Raw genomic sequence first — 18878 nt, forward strand, 5'->3', positions numbered from 1 at the left:
TTAAGCTTAGCAAACTGAGCCAAAAAGTGTCTGGACAACAAACTCATAATGTAAAATACTAGAAATACTTAAAATGAGGACAAAAATGTGATATCAACATATTGCACACATTTCTCTATATATAGGGGAATCATTTTATAAGAGAAAACCATTTCTAAACTTGCAATATTCCCAAAAGATAAAACAGCAATACAAAACCTATAATTTTGAGAATAAGAAGAGTTACACCAAAACAAGGGATATATTTTGTAATCTTTACTGTTTGTTTTCACTCTAACAATGCATCTGCACGTGATGTGCACAAAACAATGGCTGTGAACAAAACATAAACCAACCAAAATTGCTCAACACAATTTTTGCTCATAACTTGGATCAATACTTGTACCACAAATACAGAAAAGAAAGAATAAATGAAAAAATCCTATGAAGACACCAAGCCCTTCCTTTTCCTTTTTCTGCTGTTGCGGTCTTCATTGTCATTCTCTCTCTTGTTTAATTTATGAGATCTTCTTCCCTGCAAAAATTACAGCCGAACAAACAGAATATAACATTATTTTCAAGAATCTTGCCAATCTCTATGATTAAAAGTATCAATTTTGTTATGAGTGATGTTTCCCTCTCCACTAGTGTGTCTCAACCAAAGCATTGAAAGGATATCTTGGTCAACCTGACTAAACCATGAGAGATCCCACAAAACATGCATTACCTTCAAACAAACACCATGGAAACATACTACTTAAAAATCCCTTAAAACCCCTCCTCTACTCTCTCTTTCAAGGATTATACTTACTTTCTTAGTAACTTACGATCTTTATGATAACTAACATATACTATAAAAGAAATGCAAAAGAATAGGAAAACAGTTAAGTAAACAAAACAAATGCCACAGTTTTATGATGTATGTATATATATATATATATATATATATATTTATTTATATATAATAGAGTTAGCCTTGAAGAAGCAAAAGAATAGGATTTAGATTTGAGTTATCTATCGAGATTTGGCCGGTTATAGGGAATATTATATTGACTTATTCAATATATCTTGACAATGAAATTATGAATACTAAAGAAAATATTAAATTTTAAAAATAGCATTATGGAAAAATAACAAAGGAGATATTCAAGATTGTGTTAGCTATACGGCGATTTCAAATTTAAAAGTTATAGAACGAAGCAATGATCAAAAGCGATATAATATAAGCTTAGAAAAATTACATAACACCCAAACTTCAATTTTTACAGATATACAACCTTTCCTATGCATGAGGTGAAGTTCACTTTTCAAAAGTTTGGAATGCAGTGTTTTTTATGTGATATGAAAAACTTAGGTGGCATAAATGTAAATAAACAATTTTTTCAGTGTTAGATATGTAAATACATAGAAATTGGGTGGTGAGGATGTCAATGCCCCCAAACATTACTATGCAAAATCATATATTATGTTCTATCGATTCTAAATCTCATATATCCTCAACTTTCATCTCTTTATTTAAATCTCCCAATGATCTAAAATGTTGGTGATAGTTTAAAATCTTTATGAGAGACTTCCATCTATATTTATAAGTTTAAGATTAATTTGCATTTTTATTCATTATTCACTTAAATGTTTTATGATAAATGCACATGTGTAGATTGTATGGATCTCACCTTTTCTATGCATCTCACGCATAATATTTTTAGCATTAAACCTCAACAATAAACTGACAAAGTCATGTCTATCAATAGATATTAATATTTTTCTATGTTTGTATTGTATAGCAATCTTCGAATAGTACGCTTTGGGGGCTGTTTTATACAGGATTTAGTAAATACTCTAAATCTGGGTTCTTTCAACACTAGGATTTAGAAATCTAAGATTTAAGGCTAAAACAAGGAGAAATTGAGGAGAAACTAGATTTATTAAATCCAGGTTTTAAAAGTTACCATTTTTTATACCGAACAGGATCTAATTAAATCCGACTTAAATCTGTTACCACTTTACTATGCTTAGAGCTTGATCACCCACTAATATAAATAATGAAAATCCAAATTAATCAGTGCATATTTCTTTATCTTGTAAATTATTCATTGTGCACATTGTACCATTGACTTAGAAAGTTTCAAAAGAAATTTTAGATGTTGGTTGCACACATAATTCAAACTCCTCTCCTCTTAGTATGCCTAGATTCCTTATGAGGAGCATTTCAGACTGGAAAATGAAGATTACAATCACCTACCTCAGCAGTGAACGATTTGAGTGGGTCTTTACTCTTTCGGAATCCTTTATTGAAAGCAGTGTGCCTCTTACGGTTATCTATTCCCATTGCAGCTCTAGAAAGCTTAACCGTCTTGCTTGCTTCTTGAGTCGCTGGATCAAGGAGGTATTCAGGGACATCACGAAGATGAGCTGGGGGAGCATTCTTACTCAATAACTTGTCATGCTTCAATAAATCTACAATTTAACCAAAATTGAAAAATTAGAAGACAGTAATTTCAGAGTCTTTGGAAAGCGGAAAAGAAAATAAAGCAACAGTACCCAAGTCCCTGGGATTCTCTTCAAAATGTGCCTTCAACCTGATAGATGGTGAGCAAAATAGCATTAGTTTATAAAATTTATTTTCTTGCATTGCAGACATCAGTTCCAGAATAAATAATTTTGGGAAGTAACTTACTTTTCTGAATTCAAGATTTCGTTTCTTAAATCTTGAGCGCGTGATTCTCTAACTGCAAATCTTGTCACACTTTTGACAACATCCTGAAAAGGTAGCACATCCATTACATTCCTCAAATCAATAACAACAATGTATTAAAATTTAAAATGATAAAAAAAAATATGAAATGAAAGACATAATAATAAATAAAATAAGAAAAAATAAAACATAATACATCAATTCCAATGATCCATAGACAGACAAACTCTAAGCTTCATCAAATGGAATTATTTAAAAAAATTGCTGAATCAATTACTGAGATCAACGAGCCAACAATTAAATGAATTTAAGTTCAATCAACATGGGGATAATCATAATTTTATAGATACCAAATGTCTAGGTATCCAGTTGAGCTGTCAAACAGAGACATTTACACACCCATGCATATCCATTCTGAACATTTTCAGGAAAGAAGCCCAAGATCGCTTATTTATTGTGTTCAAGCGACAAAAAAATAATAATAAATGAAAAGAATAATCCTGGTAGTTAAGAGTATACTAAATAGCAAAGCATCAGCTTTCAAAAATAAAAAAAATAAAAAAAGCAAAGCATCAGCTAGCCAATTAAAATTAGTGTATATTACCTCAGCTCTGTATCGTAGAGATTCAACAGCATTTGTTGTGAGTAAAGGAAAAGGTGTAATATAGCTTAAGATATCCTTGTCTCCACTTTCACCTAATGTTAGCTTAACTTTCTCAATAATTTTATCCTCCTCAGGGGTAACCTGTCAAAAGTTGAGTAGATTAATATAAGAATTTTTGTTGCAATAGAAGAGATTATGAATGCCCAAGACATATTGTCATAGGATTAGAATTAATAATCCGAATTGAAATTTTAAATCAGAAGACTAAAATTAATTTTAGAAAAGCAGCAAGTTAATGATGAAATAAGGAAATAAATAAGTTAGTATATTCATCAGTGAGAATAATTTCGTAAAAACTATTTATTCTTTTATCATTAATCATACTCTTGCTTCTAAATGGGTCGCCATTGTGCTTACAAGAGAAATGGATGCACCGCTGTTAAATGCTCTTCCAGTCCGCCCGACCCTATGTACATAACCTTCACAACTTTGAGGCATATCAAAGTTAATCACCTGCAGATCATTTATCATTCATTTTAATGTGGTTAAAATGCAAAGTGGATACTACAAAAAAGCATAAAGGAATAGGATAAGAGTATCAAATAATCATACCGTAAATACATTTTTGAAGTCGATTCCTCTGACAACCCCAAATTCAGCGTCCAACTTCTGCTTGAAATGTTTTTTAGAGCCTTTGGTTTTGGTCTGTTTGTGTTTGTCTGCGCTATTTTGATCTCTCTCCTTATTTTCATCAGTCGCAATTAGATAATCAAATAGACCTGCATTAAACTCCTAAAGAAGGCAATAGATGAGAAAAAAATCAGGAATCGGTAAGTTGTAAATGGAAATAGAATACATACTGACAGGGGAGGCTCAAAGAGAATGCAAAAACGGAGAGAAAATAACAGACCTCAAGTATGTGAGAACGAGAATTATGCGGCAGTTCGGCATTTAGGACAGCAGACCTTATTCCAAACTGTCTCAAAAATTAATAAATCAAGTTAAAGATATGAAACAGCAAGACATTTAACAGAAGCTATTCCAGTGCTGTACAATGACAAACACAAGCAGGTGGTATAATGCTTAAATGTCGATGTGCATTAGTGATTATAACCTCATAAATTGTTGCATATATTCAATCAAACTACGGTCATAGTAACTAAATTGGTTGGATAAATTTCTGCCGATAGCTGACAATAAAATTAGCTAGGTATGAAAAGAAGTAACCGTAACAATAGTGAATATGAATAAAAAGTTAAGTAAATTGGGATTATTAAAGAGTTTCTAAAAAAACCGCAGAATCCAAATTTAACATGAACAATATGTATTCAATAGCTAGAGGAAAATCCAATATCAAAAAAAAAGGTAGGAAAAAAAAAGGTAGGAAAAAATACTTCATGATCAGCTAATGAATTTTTAAATGATACAAAGGCTGAGAAGGTATCATATGAGAAAATAAACCTTCCGCGTTGTTAAATGCATCTGCTTGATATGCCCCAATGATGTTAATATGCCGATGAGCAATTTACAGGAAGGTACAAGAATGAAAAGCAAAGATTATGTTGTTCCCCAATAGGACGTTCTTTCAGTTTAGGAATTGCCCATTCTAACTTGGACGAAGGTTTCAAGTTTAGCTATTTTACTCTATATGCTGGAATTAACTAAAAGAACCAAGTTTCACTGGGATAATAAGCATTCATGAAACAAAATTAAAAAAACAAATTTTAAATTTTATTAACAAGTGCTATAAGGACAAAGAGTTAGCTGGAATCACAAGAACTGGCTGAATCATGAAATATAATATAGTTTGATCTAAAAAGATAAAGTTAAATTTGTTTTAAAGCATCTGCATACAAATAAAATTAAAGGAGACATTGAAGCAGTCAATTTAACAGACCTTTTTTTTTAATACTAAAAATATGAGAGCAAATTACTGGAGATGAGCAACCTTTAAGAACAAAAAATGATTATAGCAACTATAGGGAAATCAAACATAAAAGTCATGCAATTAAGTGAAGATAGAGAATGATGGAACATAAAGAAGAAACACGTCAAAATTATAGTGAATTTGTGTTCATGGCAGATATATGATGCAGGGTCTTGTGTACTAAGGCAATAGCTAGAAAAAACATAAATAGCATAAAAAGAATCTTCTGATGAAGTTTATTGATTTGAAAAAGAAATGGTGTACAAGATAAACTAGTTTTATTAGCAGTATGAAGAACAAGGGTGTGCAAACTGTATGATGAAATCCAAATTAATTCAATAGTGCCTAGTATCTGCAAAGTGGCCAGTTAATTTCAAAACAATATATGATAATAAAATTTTTTTTTTGAAAGTAATGGGCTTAATATTAGTAGAACAATACATGAATGCATGATTTGTAATTTTTATAAATAATAAATTAACAATTGTCAGTCAATATTATCTCAAGACCAAGTAATACATAAGTGTGATAGATTAAGCACAACATGATTTGACGCAGCATACAGTTTCCAAAAAAATCATAGATTTAATAGTATCTACATAGAATAAATTATACATGATTTCTTTCTAATATGCTCTATTCCAGGTTAGTAGAACAACCTCCAAGTAGATAAAAAGAGATGTCATAATCAAGTTAAGATGACACGAATCAACTCTTCTGAACCAAAAAACTTAATGCTACCGGCACTAAACCACCCGAACATACCATCCAACTATTGAAACCACAAAAAAGAAATTTAAAAAAAATTTATTATCATTTACAAATGAAAAGGCTTACCTTCCTAACATATTTTCATTCCAAAATTACTATGTATTACCATGGACTTCATACAAAAGAATGGATATGCAACTAAGTAATCTGGCTTGAGCTCAAATTTATAAACAACACTTGAACATAGTTTGAAAAGCTAAATGTGATGGCATTAGCCAGCCTTGAATCATCTCTTTAGTTTAAGTTGGCTTGTCTAAGAAAAAAAATAAAAAATATATGTAAAAATTATTTGAATTCAAGTGTTTAATAAAAAAATATTAAAAATCCCTAAAATGTCAATTACCCATTTTATCACTCATAATTTCTCATTCATTCTCCACTAATTACTCATTCCTTTCGCAACTCCATCATTGCTTACATTCTCCTTCATTTTCTCTCTTCGCAAGAAGAAAACTCGGACTATTGGATGTGAAGGGATAAAGGAGGTGAGGAGTAAACCAAAATTAACAGGAAAGGTTCATTAAAAAGTCTACAAAATAGCATAACATCTAATATGGCCCTAAACAATTGATTGTGGGCAGTTACGTCAATATGAAAATAAATAGGTTAAATAGGGTTAATGGTCTTTATTAAGCTTCCATCATCAATGGAATGTTTGATATGTATCAATGCTTTTGAAATTTTGTAGACAATAATTTCATAAGTAATGACAAATGTTCATGAAAGAAAGAATAAACAATAATTTCTGAAGTTAATATTGTCAAACGTATAAGGAAATTAACTATTAAATACAAAAAATGTCAATACTTAAGACTGCTGAAAATAAATTGACCGTTACATTTTAAATAGATGTTTTAAAAAAACATCTGTCAATATAGACCAAAGCTTGTAAATTTCAGTATGAGAAGATAAATTTTACGATTAAAATCAACTAAAAAAATGCAAAAACATTAAAAAATGAATATTTAACTGAATATCACAATATATCACAATACCTGCTCTAAAAATAATTTTAATCTGAACCCTGTATCAATAGAGTTGACAAATATCAACACCTTTTTCTGAACAAGTTCCAGTTTCAAAAGCGCAAGCATATAAAGCAGCTTGTCATTGGCACTGCAAGAAATCTGAAAGAAAAAAATAACAATATAATTCTTAAAGCATAAGATCTTGAAAGAGTGCAAGACAAAATAGATAGTCTACCTAAAATGCTTATAAAGTGATCAAGCGGAAAGGCAGGAGGAACATCCTAAATATTTGCACAATGCTTCCATGATGTGTGTAAATACTCATAAATTCTTCATCTGATGCATAAATGCGTAAAAATGTATGTATGATAGCGTAACCAAAACATATTTATATGTTCTTGTTTATGTGTCTCATAACTTTAATATAATAATATAAGTTCAAAAAAATTATCAAGCTTGCACATATGGCCTAGATATCGATGAAGCTCATTTAGAAAATATGATTTGGCACACAAAAAGGGTGAGACGTTATTGCATGACTATATCATTGCTCACACGCATAATGATAAGACTCCAAAATAATCAACTCTGCACTTGAAAAAAACAGCAGGGATTCTCACCAAAAACTGTTGGACATTTTTTGGGATAATTTCATTCGTTGGGTGATTTGCATCTGCCAGGGTCAAAACAACTGGATTATGAAGCACAAGTTTTTTTAGTTTATCAACATCAGAGCTGCCAATGACAAAAAAGAAATGAGCAATTAAATTGTACGGGATTAAAATAAAATAAAATAATCCTGAATAGTAAGTGTACTTTTTTTACAATGACAAAAAAGAATGACTTCTTTATGAGGAACCAAGCAATAAACACTAAAAAAGCATGTGATATCAAAGAATTAGCTTACAACACAAAATGTGTACAAAAAAAATATGATAAAACACAAAGAAGAATATGCATGTGTCTAAATTTATTTGTACATTAGCATCAATTAGAATAATTAGTTACTTTTAAAACATATAGAACTAGAAATAAAATTAAAAACAAACCTTGATGTGGCAGAGATCAGAAGACATTGGCAGCGCCTTGGAATATGAGGGACAAGATTCTTCAAGTCATCTTCATATCCATGAGAAAGGAGGAGGTCTGCCTGCATATTTTATGGAGAAGGGGATACAAGTCAAAAAAAATATAAATACATTAAACTTTGTTGGATTTAATACCGCGAACGCTGCAACTGATTTACAAGAAAAAATTTTCCTATATTTGAATCATATATCATAAAGAAAGAGGAAAGGAAAAGGGCTCATGTATGCATAAGAGCTGCATGTAACTAGTTCAGTAACACAAGCGCATAAAACTAATGTCAACGCTTATGCCAAAATTTTAGTGCGGTTAATAATAAGCTAATTACAGTGAGAATACTGAATTTAGTTAATATTTATGCACATTCAGCTCATTTAGAGGAAAGCCTGCAATATTAATTTTGAGAAAAGATAGATGCACTGTTAGAAAAACTCAAAAATAGGAGGATAATTATTTGTGAACACATATTTAGGTGACAATAGGATGAATTTCGAGATGGTCCATGATGAGTATATGATAAAATATAAAAACATAATTAGAAAAGTTAAGATAGATTCTACATTGGAGTATGATCTCACAAATAGCGACCATTTTTTTTTCAATTGCGATCATGCAATTTAAGAAAATAATAGAATTAGTTAATTACTTGTAAACATAAATCTACTCAACTATAATAAAAAAAAAACTATTTATTAAAAAAGGTAAGAAAAACCAAGTGCAAATATTGTAATCATACAAGGAAAATGCTTACAAAACAACAAAAAAACAAAGCAACTGAAGATGTACACCTATGACATAAAAGGAAAAAAAATTAAAATGGTTAAAGCCCAAAGACAAGAGAGTAGAAGGATTAGTACCATCAAAAAAAGTAAATTATAAGTAAAAGTTGAATCAAGCTTTATGTGGGATAAAGTAGCCAGTTGAATTAAGAATATTGCTAAAGAGATAATAGAAGAGCATAAAAAATAAATTGTATCAAGGAAAGAAGATTATGTGGTAGTGTAAGAAAACATAAAAACTATTATGGAAAAGGAACATGTTCTGAAGAATGTAAGAAAATAATATTATAAGATATATTATTCATGGGATTTTAACACCCAACTTCTTTGAAAAAATAATGAAGAAAAGGAAGCCAAAAGAATTGCAAGCGGAGTAGTGAGAAGAACAAAAGCTACAGATTGGATGATTTATAGTAGACTAGTTAAAAATATGCATGAATGTATAACCGCATGGAAAAGATAAGTCTTTTGAAAATTAACCACATCAAAGCTTTAATTTGAAAAAAAAGATTCATGTAGTGAAAATTAACCACATCAAAGCTTTAATTTGAAAAAAAGATTCATGTAGCCGACCCCACTTAATCGGATAAAGGCTTGTTGTTGTTGTTATTGTTGAAAAGCTTCAATTTGATAAAATAGGCAACTTCCAACTCATGAACTTGCTGTGTGGGTGATACGCCATGCTTAAACTTTGGAAAAAATAAACCAAAAACTAATATTTGGAGCTAAAACAATTAGCACATAATATGCATCTCAAACACAGCCTAAACAATCAAATTAGAGATTGAAAGCATGCCTCGTCCAAAATTAACATCGAAAGTGAATCCTTAATGCACGAAGCCTGCATAATTCCTCTTGAAATGCAAGTTGAAACGCATGCCGGAGTTGATACAATTAACTCTGGAGGTCCTGATAGTGCAACAGTCTGTGACAGCAGATTCAAATCCAAAGAAGATGCAATATCAGCTCGAGCAAGTAGCATTCCTAACAATCCTCACACTACCAATCTCATACAGTAAAAATAGATAAACTTGCCATGTCCACGGCAGACATGTCGCTCAAAATTTGCATAGCCTTCAACTGGACCCTGCATAACTCCAGGAGAGAATTGGCTTCGGAATGAACCTAAACAAGGAACTAAAGCATTATCCGTAGTGGAGAAGAGTTTAAATCACGAAACCATCAAGCAAGCACGGCGAACCTGGCGACAGAGTTCCCGGGTAGGCAAAAGTATGAAAGCGCTGGATCCGGACTTTTTTGGACAGCCAATCTCGGAGAAAAGCTTCTGAAGAAGAGGAAGAAGATAAGCAAATGTCTTTCCAGATCCGGTCTTTGCCCGTGCAACAACATCTTTGCCCTCCTATTTATGATGGTTTTTACCTCAAAAGAATCAATGAAGGAGAAGAAAAACATTGCAAAAATTATTTTACATTACATGGAAAGATAGAAAAACTGACGAGGATCAAAGGGATGGACTCGCGTTGGATGGGGGTCGGTTTTGTTATGCTCTTCTTAAATAGAGCTCGGATCAATCGCGGGTCTAGACCTAATTCCTCGAAGCTCAAGTCTTCATCCTCTTCATCCTGCTCTTTCTGATTGCAATGGTTCGCCATGGCCGCAGGTGGCATGCTATCTTTTTGCTTGCGATGCCTGTGACAGTAATAAATGAGCAGATGACTCGATACACTCTCCGAGGCTGTTTAGTAGCAGGATTTAACCTAAACCCCGCCAAACAGCAGAAAAATTACAACTTTAAATCCTACAGGATCTTGAATCCCGTTTATCCGCTGTTTTGCCTTAAATCGGCCCGGATTTAGTGAATCCCGTTTGATGACAGATTTACGGGATTTAGTGGAGCTGAAGAGCGCGAAGGGAGGTGATAGGAAGGGGGAGAAAAACGAGGGCTGACTTGCTCACTTGTTTCGGGTAGGAGCGCAGAAGGAGGAGAATTCCAGTTGTTTCGGACGAAACCCGTAGACGGGAGGTGAGGGTTTCGGCCAGGAAAGGGAACAGAGAAGCAGGTTTAAAATTAGTTTAAAAATAAAAATTCTTATTTTTCATGTAAAAATTTATATCGCTAAAACGTGATAAATGTAAATATCAAAGTTTAGATTTTTGTAGTGTAAATAAATAAAAAATGTGTGGTATTGAGTGTAAATGTTTCATTAGGTCAATAAGTTAATTTAAATTAATTTAATTGATTTATAATTAATAAAAATGCTATTAAATTAATTTGAATTATACACCCTTTATATTTAACTATTTTATAAGTTATTTATATTATGTATTTAAATGTAATTAACGTAATTAAATTCTAATTAATTAACTTATCAATTTTTATTTAATGGATGTATAGCAATTGCTTGATGAATGGTCATGTTAACAAAAACTTTTATTAATAATTAGTTAATTTAGTGAGTAATTAATTGTTAAGTAGCATTGTTCGAAAAAAATAAATTTTATTAAATTAAATAATTACATCATTACTATATAATATTACGTTTATATTTTAACACATTTAAACCATAAAACAAATTGTTAAATAATTTAAATGATTCAATCAGACATCTATCATACATATCTTACAAGATTTGAACAAAATAAAGCAAATGAAAGGCAAATTAAAGCACTTATCCTAAGGAAAAAAAAAAAAAAAGTTAAACTTAAATCCTATCAAACAGTTTAATGCTATTAAATATTAAATATAAATCATCTTTTTGCTAAACTCCAGCCTTCAAATGCTCCATAAGAATTTATCGGATTGACAAAATTAACTTGCATGCCTGAGATTAACAAACTCAGCGTCATTCGAATATCATAAGTCTAGTCTATGTCTTGAACTAGTGAGATATGATTCTAATTTTCTCTCATAATTTACTTATTTAAAGTAAAATTGATACGCCACCAACAAATTATCATCATCCAACATAAATCTCAAGACAATATTTTGAGCAAGAAATATTCAAACTTCAATTAAAAGTCATCCATAGCTTCAATTTCAGCAAACTTATAGTCAAGCTGGTCGGCTTGATAAGACGAACCTAATGATATAAAAGTCAGTTCAGTCCGAGTCAAATCAAGTCCAGATCAAATCATTAAACCACTCTTTGAGAATTTTTGGAGGCATTTTAAAGGTCAAACGGATGTCGAATCTAGTGAGTTCATAGTCGAATCGAGCGTCTCCACAAGAGGAATCCAACGAGCCCAAGATTACTCAATTCTGATATCGTTAAGATACTCAAATGTCTATCAAACGTCATCTGATCATGGGAAGCTTTACGAACTGTCCGATTAAAATGATTTATATTACTGCATTAATTGCACTCAAAACACTATAAATAGAGCTTCACTCCTCACATGAAGAGAGGAGGTTTTAGAAAAAATGTGAGGCTTTGAGAAGGAGTTCAAGTCCAACATCATTTCTACCATCGCCGTCCTCCGTCGACCACCGTTGATTATCGTTGACCTCTGTCCACCACCCACCGTCTGCGACCACCGCCGACCTTCGTCGACCACCGATCGTCATCGATCGTCGTTGACTGTCGTCGACCACCGCCGACCTCTGTCGATCACCGTCAGCTAGACGACATCAATCGACGTTGTATCTTGGAAAATCTAGTAACCCTTTCTCGTCCGTGGGATAAGGGGCTTCTGTAATCGTCGAATTATAGTGGATTTTTATAATTGGGTCAGGCCCCGTGGTTTTTTCCCTTTACGGGTTTTTCACGTAAAAACTTCTGGTGTCACCACAGGTTGATTCATTTTCAGCTGAGTGTGTGTTGAATCCTCTCGCAGCACTAAGACGATAATTCATTACTCTACCGCCATGAATTTTCTAGCAAGCATCAGTTTGGCACCGTTTGTGAGAAATTTTCAATCCCACAACTAAAGTACTTACGCGGTTTACTACATGACAACCAGACACAATGTTCGTGACAACGGAGCATCCCGCTCCAACACCCATCGTTCTAGGGAGTAGTCACGAAGCCAAGCGCGGCATGCTTATTCATCTTCTCGCCCTGGAAGATGATATCCCGCCAACGAAGGTGTTTCGGGTCCTTCAATAGAAGATCGAATGTGTAGAATAGAGGAGTCTCAACTAGAGATCTTACAACTCCTACGTGGGGCTCAACAGCCTCCACCTACACTATTGGATAAAATTTGTTTACCATTAACTCTGCGACGTACGAGAAACATATCGCTTGGAGGAACTCGTATAGACCCGCCTCTTTAAGAAGGAACACATTCCCTGTCAGGTCGTGATGTTGAACTCCTAAATACAGAAAATTTCACTCATCCATCTCGTGCAGCTCACCCGACATCGCCTCATCTTTCTGTCATTCCGGAAAATGTCATTCGTAACGAACTACGACGCCTTGTCCAGGAAGAGTTCCTCTTAGAGAAAAAAGATCGCTTCTACACTCACCGTAACATCCATGAATCCCCTTAGCGGATGATGTCCTCCAACATTCAATCCCAACATGCTTTAAGCTTTCGAACATCGATACATATGAAAGGACAACCGACCCTTACGAGTATATTGATCGTTATCGAACTATCATGCACATTCAGCGTGCCTCTGATGCGCTTTTGTGTCAAGTGTTTCCGACTACTCTTAAAGAACAAGCTCGAACCTGGTTATACTCTCTGTTAGGGGGCACTGTAAACACCTTTAACGAGCTTGTCAAACGGTTCGCAGAGCAGTTCATCGCAAATCTAATGATCATAAATGATTTATCCCATCTCTCGGGAATTCGTCAAAATGAAGGAGAGTCGTTCAAGGACTACTTCTACAGGTTTTTTGTTGAAGCCCGTCAGACTGGGTTGGATCCTGAGTTACTAAAGGGGGTCCTCCTTGGGGGGCTCTGCCCATGACCTTTTTACTCATCACTGATATGGGAGACAGTTTGTTCTTATGCTGACCCTGTCCACCGTGTTGAGTCCCAAATCACTGCGGATAAGGCTATAAGTGCACATAAAGAACAATTTGAGAAATTTGGGGGAAAGCGTAAAAGTAACTCCAGAGACAATAATCAATCTTCGCAACGGAGAAAGTCTGAATAACTAAAGAATCGTGACCTCCTCATTCAACCTGCTAGCCAACAAACTAAATATTGACCCAAGAAAGAATATACACCACTCAACACGTCACGTGCAAACATCTTGATGGCTATCAAAGATGAGCAAGCTGTTAAGTGGCCTCGCCCTCTAAAACCTAATTTGGGAAATCAAGAACAATACTGTCATTTTCATCGAAGTCGTGGCCACACCACTGAGGCATGTAAGCTCCTTAGGGAAGAAATTGAAAGGTTGATTCAACAGGGATATCTTGGTTGATTAATACAAAACAAACTAGTCGGTAGCGATAATGCTCATATTGGGGGGCAACAACATGAGAGTCACTCAGTCATGGGATAAATTCAAATAATTGCAGGAGGCTCATTGCTGAATGATCAAGTCTTTATCACTATACCTGGTGAACCAATGCTGGAGAAATTGCGTCTCGAGCCTATCACTTTTGATGATTCTGACTTGGAAGGAGTTCTAGTCCCCCACCAAGATCCTTCGTCATTAACGCAGGAATTGGAGAGCCCTGTTATAACGTAAAATGGATCTTGATCGACAATGGGAGCTCTGTCGATGTCTTGTTTTATTCAACTTTTCTCAGTTTTGGATTGACAGGAAAAGACTTCAACTTGCATCCGGACCATTATATGGTTTTGAGAATCGACCAGTACCAGTGAGGGCCGAGGGAACAATAAATCTCCCTGTTGTCTTGGGAGACTTTCCTCGACAGATAACCCACTCAGTTCAGTTCATCGTTGTCAAATCAGAATCAGCATATAATTCTAACTTCGGGAGACCACTGCAATCATTCTTTGACATTGTGACTTCTGTAACACACTTAAAGATCAAGTTTTCAACCCCAACAAGGATCGACGTAGTGCAAGGTGATCAACAGACAACACAATCATGTTACCTTAGATACGCTCAGCCACGCCCGTCAATGACACTTAGCATTGAGAACTTCGATCTTCGAGATGAAGATGTACGAGATGAAGATGTATCTCAATGGGCTTCTCCCGTGGAAGACTTGGTCCAAATCCCACTCTCTGACGAACATCCCTCGAGAACAATGTAACTTGGTTCCCCACTCTCTGATGAGCAAAGGTCGGAGTATGTAGATCTTCTCCAAAGGAACCAAGACATTTTTGCATGGACTCCGGCTGGCATATCTGGAATTAACCCGGAAATAATCATGCACTCTTTAAAGGTAGACCCGACCTTTAAACTGGTCATCCAGAAGAAGTGTAATATTGCCCCAGATCTCTTACAAGCTATTGAAAAAAAGTCAACGAGCTTCTTGAAGCAAAGTTCATACTAGAAGTACATCATCCTGCATGGCTAATTAATATCGTCATGGTGAAAAAGTTAATGGTTCATGGAGAATGTGTGTCGATGTGTGTCGACTATACAGATGTCGACTATACAGATCTCAACAAAGCTTGCCCGAAGGATAGTTTTCCCCTCTCAAGCATAGATCAACTCATCGATGCCACGTCTGGACATCAAATGCTAAGCTTTATGGATGCATACTCATGATACAATCAAATAAAGATGAACTTAATGGACGAGGAGACCACCTTTTTTCAAACAGACAAGGGCTTATATTATTATTATGTTATGACATTCGGGTTAAAAATGCTGGTGCAACTTATCAATGGCTCATGAACAAGGTCTTCAAAAACCTTCTCGGGCGTACAATGGAGGTTTATGTCGATGACATGTTAGTAAAAAGCCTATAAGCATCTCAACACATTTCTCATCTGGAGGAGTGTTTCCAACTCCTTCGTCAATACGACTTACGATTTAACCCGACTAGATGTGTTTTCGGGGTCACATCAGGGAAGTTTCTGGGATTCATGGTTACCCATTGTGGGATTGAAGCAAACCCAAAAAAATCAAGGCATTGAGAGAGATGGTGCCTCCAAAGAAAATCAAGGAGGTGCAACGATTAAATTGTCGTATAGTCGCCTTATCCCGGTTCTTAGCTCGTTCTGGAGATAAGTATTTGTCATTCTTAAGTATTCTGGAGATAAGTATTTGTCATTCTTCAAAATACTAAGAGGAGCTCAGAACACTGGTTTTCAATGGACATATGACTGTCAGATCGCCTTCGAGCAACTTAAGACATATCTGACTTCACCACTCCTTCTCTCAAAACCCATCCAAGGGGAGATGTTATATATCTATTTGGCTATTTCACCTCATACAATAAATTCTATCCTTATTAAAATAAAAAATACAATCAAGAAACCAGTATATTACGTCAGTAAAGTTCTCTCTGATACAGAAAGTCGCTATCCGATGGCTATCCGTGGCGGATAAGACTGCACTAGCCCTGGTATTCTCAGCAAGGAAACTTCGTTTGTACTTCCAGACTCACACTATTGGCGTTTACACGCAACTTCCTTTGAAGGCTATCCTATAAAGACCATAAGCATCGAGAAGATTAGTTAAATGGTCAGTAGAATTAGAAGAATCTGACATCCATTATTTACCACGACACAACATCAAATTACAGGTGTTGGCCGACTTTGTGGTTGAGTGTACAGTGCCTACCTCTGATGAACCACCCTCTTCTCTTCCACGGTTACCTCAGTGGATACTATATGTAGACGTAGCATCTGAAAACTCAGGAGCTGGTGCAGTAATAATACTCATCTCCCTAAAAAAAATATTTTGGAGTGCGGACTTCGTTTGAAATTTCGAGCCACCAACAATGTTGTTGAATATGAAGCACTTCTTGTCAGATTAAAACTTGACATCAGTTGTGAAGTACAAAATATGATTATCTACACTGATTCTCAACTCGTTGCATCCCAAGTAGAAGGAAAATTTGACACTCATAATTCACAACTGGTGCAGTATCTCAATATGGTAAAAATACTTCTTGCCCAAATTGAAACATGCCAGCTCATTCATATACTTTGGGAGCATAAAACCCGAGCTGATGCCCTCTCCAAGCTTGCAACTTCAACAAATGGAAATCTCTATAAAAGAAGATATATTGAGGAGATACATTTTCCTAACATCCATGGCCTATGGGAGATATTGTCTATTAATGACCCAAGGGAGTCATCTTGGATGGATCCCATCATCTCTTTCCTTCGAGACAAAACAGCCAGATGATGCCACGACATCAATTCGCATCCGACGCATGGCGGCCAACTTCATCCTTATAGGGGATGAACTGTACAAGAAGGCATTTGTAGGTTCATATCTCTAGTGTCTTCCTCCATCTGAAGCTGATTACGCTCTACGAGAAGTTTATTTAGGAATATGTGGAGAGCATCTTTGTGGCAGAGCACTTGCTCTTAAAATAATGAGGCAAGGTTTTTACTGGCCCACGATCAAGCTAGATGCATTAGAGTTTGTGCAAAAATGTAAGAATTTCCAAATGCACTCTAATCATACACGCTTCCAAATCATACTGATGCACCGCCAGTGGAACTCACATCTTTTCTAAGTCATTGGCTTTTTACCGAATGAGAGGTAGATATCATGGGGTCATTTTCGATAGCTACTGGACAACAAAAATTCATCATTTTAGTTGTCGACTACTTCACCAAATGGGTAGAAGCAGACCCGCTTGCCAAGATCACAGAAGCAAATGACAAACAATTTGTCTGGAAAAATATCATCTGTCGCTTTGGGCTCCCCGTGAATATTATAACTAATAATGAAACTCAATTCACATCATTCACTGGAAGGGACTTTACATTCAGTTGTGCACACTACCGTGACGTATGACCGTGACTTTATATATGCTTAAAAATACAAGATAAATATGAATGTAATAAATATTCAATAATTGTAAAGTCACACTTATCAACGCAAGTATACGTATCACTCAAGTAATATAGAACTCTAATGGAGTCCTAGATATCGATCCCACAGGGAGTGGTTTAAAACTGCGAACTAAGATTTTAGAAAAGCAATACTTTAATCACAACAACGAAGTTCAATTTGCTTATCTGTCACTAATAGGCAATTGAAATAAATAGGTAAATTTAATAATTATAAAATAACTAATGATACTAAGGAGGGTCTAATTGTGATATTCAATATATAAGAAAGCATCCTTGTCCTTGTCAAGAAATTATAGTAAATGGATAAAGTGAATTAGTTCAATTTATATTGTGCCAAATAGGAGCCTACATATTCTTTACCATTTGGTCCAGGCATAAAGAACATTGACTAATCTTATGCTTGTTTACTGAATCTGCGGCTAGTCTGGGAGGATACCAGCTCTCACTTTACCGATCTTCATTGTCGGTAACAGTTTCGCAGAAATGAAAAAGTGTCAATGTTTCGAAACGGGATTCAGGAGTGTTGCATAAAAACTAACATACTCGTTTTCTCTTGTTTCCCAGTCGTCAGTTTCGTCCGTTAAATATTGATAAATCTCATTCATCTGGTTTCTTGTTGGGACGAAATTAGAATAGTGGCAGACAGGAACATTCTCTATCATATATAATTTGTTGATTCATGCAGGAGTGAAAGTGATCCATCTTCCCCGCACATAAACAACTCCTTGGTTGATTCCATGCAAATTTGCATAAAATTCTTTTACCACAGGAACCACCACGACAGCAGTAGTGTAGCACAACACTTCCCATCTTTGCCGCACTATCATTTCTTCAATATCTGTTGTGGGATTATTCAATCCAATTCACGAATCCTTGTTCTTTGATTAATCTTTTCTTCGTCAGCAACTTGTTGAAGATTCGCTGCGCTTCCGCACTAATAGACTTTCGCCAATTGAAAACTCGCATTCTGGGATTATCAGGGGAATTAGACGTCATAGGAATGAAATTGGTGGAGTTTCACTTCGTTTTTGGAGGGAAAATATGAACTATAAATCGAATTTTTGAGTTTAAAAAAATAATTCCCACAAAAAAAAAACGCCATTTGAACCCACGTAACCTCCAATTCGTCGGTCTCGCCGTGAATTGGATTTATTTTATCGTCGTCGGTGAGCCTCTGTATTAATTTTGTCTGGACT

At 34.8% G+C, this 18878-nt stretch overlaps 1 protein-coding gene across 1 annotated transcript; it reads right to left on the minus strand.

Annotated features, from left to right (window-relative positions):
* Positions 1 to 222: 222 nt before the first annotated feature.
* Positions 223 to 10800, minus strand: LOC110032305 (DEAD-box ATP-dependent RNA helicase 16). The gene is made up of 15 exons (XM_020735888.1): positions 10267 to 10800; positions 10011 to 10169; positions 9845 to 9934; positions 9606 to 9734; positions 7994 to 8094; positions 7565 to 7679; positions 6972 to 7103; positions 4189 to 4254; positions 3891 to 4070; positions 3696 to 3791; positions 3279 to 3419; positions 2657 to 2739; positions 2521 to 2558; positions 2222 to 2436; positions 223 to 514 (listed from the first exon to the last, which is right to left on the minus strand). Exons 1-15 carry the CDS (start codon positions 10435 to 10437, stop codon positions 422 to 424), a joined length of 1809 nt encoding a protein of 602 aa, XP_020591547.1. The 5' UTR covers positions 10438 to 10800; the 3' UTR covers positions 223 to 421.
* Between the last annotated feature and the right edge of the window lie 8078 nt (positions 10801 to 18878).

Source organism: Phalaenopsis equestris, unplaced genomic scaffold, assembly GCF_001263595.1.
Source record: "Phalaenopsis equestris unplaced genomic scaffold, ASM126359v1 Scaffold000918, whole genome shotgun sequence".
NCBI classification, from domain to species: domain Eukaryota; kingdom Viridiplantae; phylum Streptophyta; class Magnoliopsida; order Asparagales; family Orchidaceae; genus Phalaenopsis; species Phalaenopsis equestris.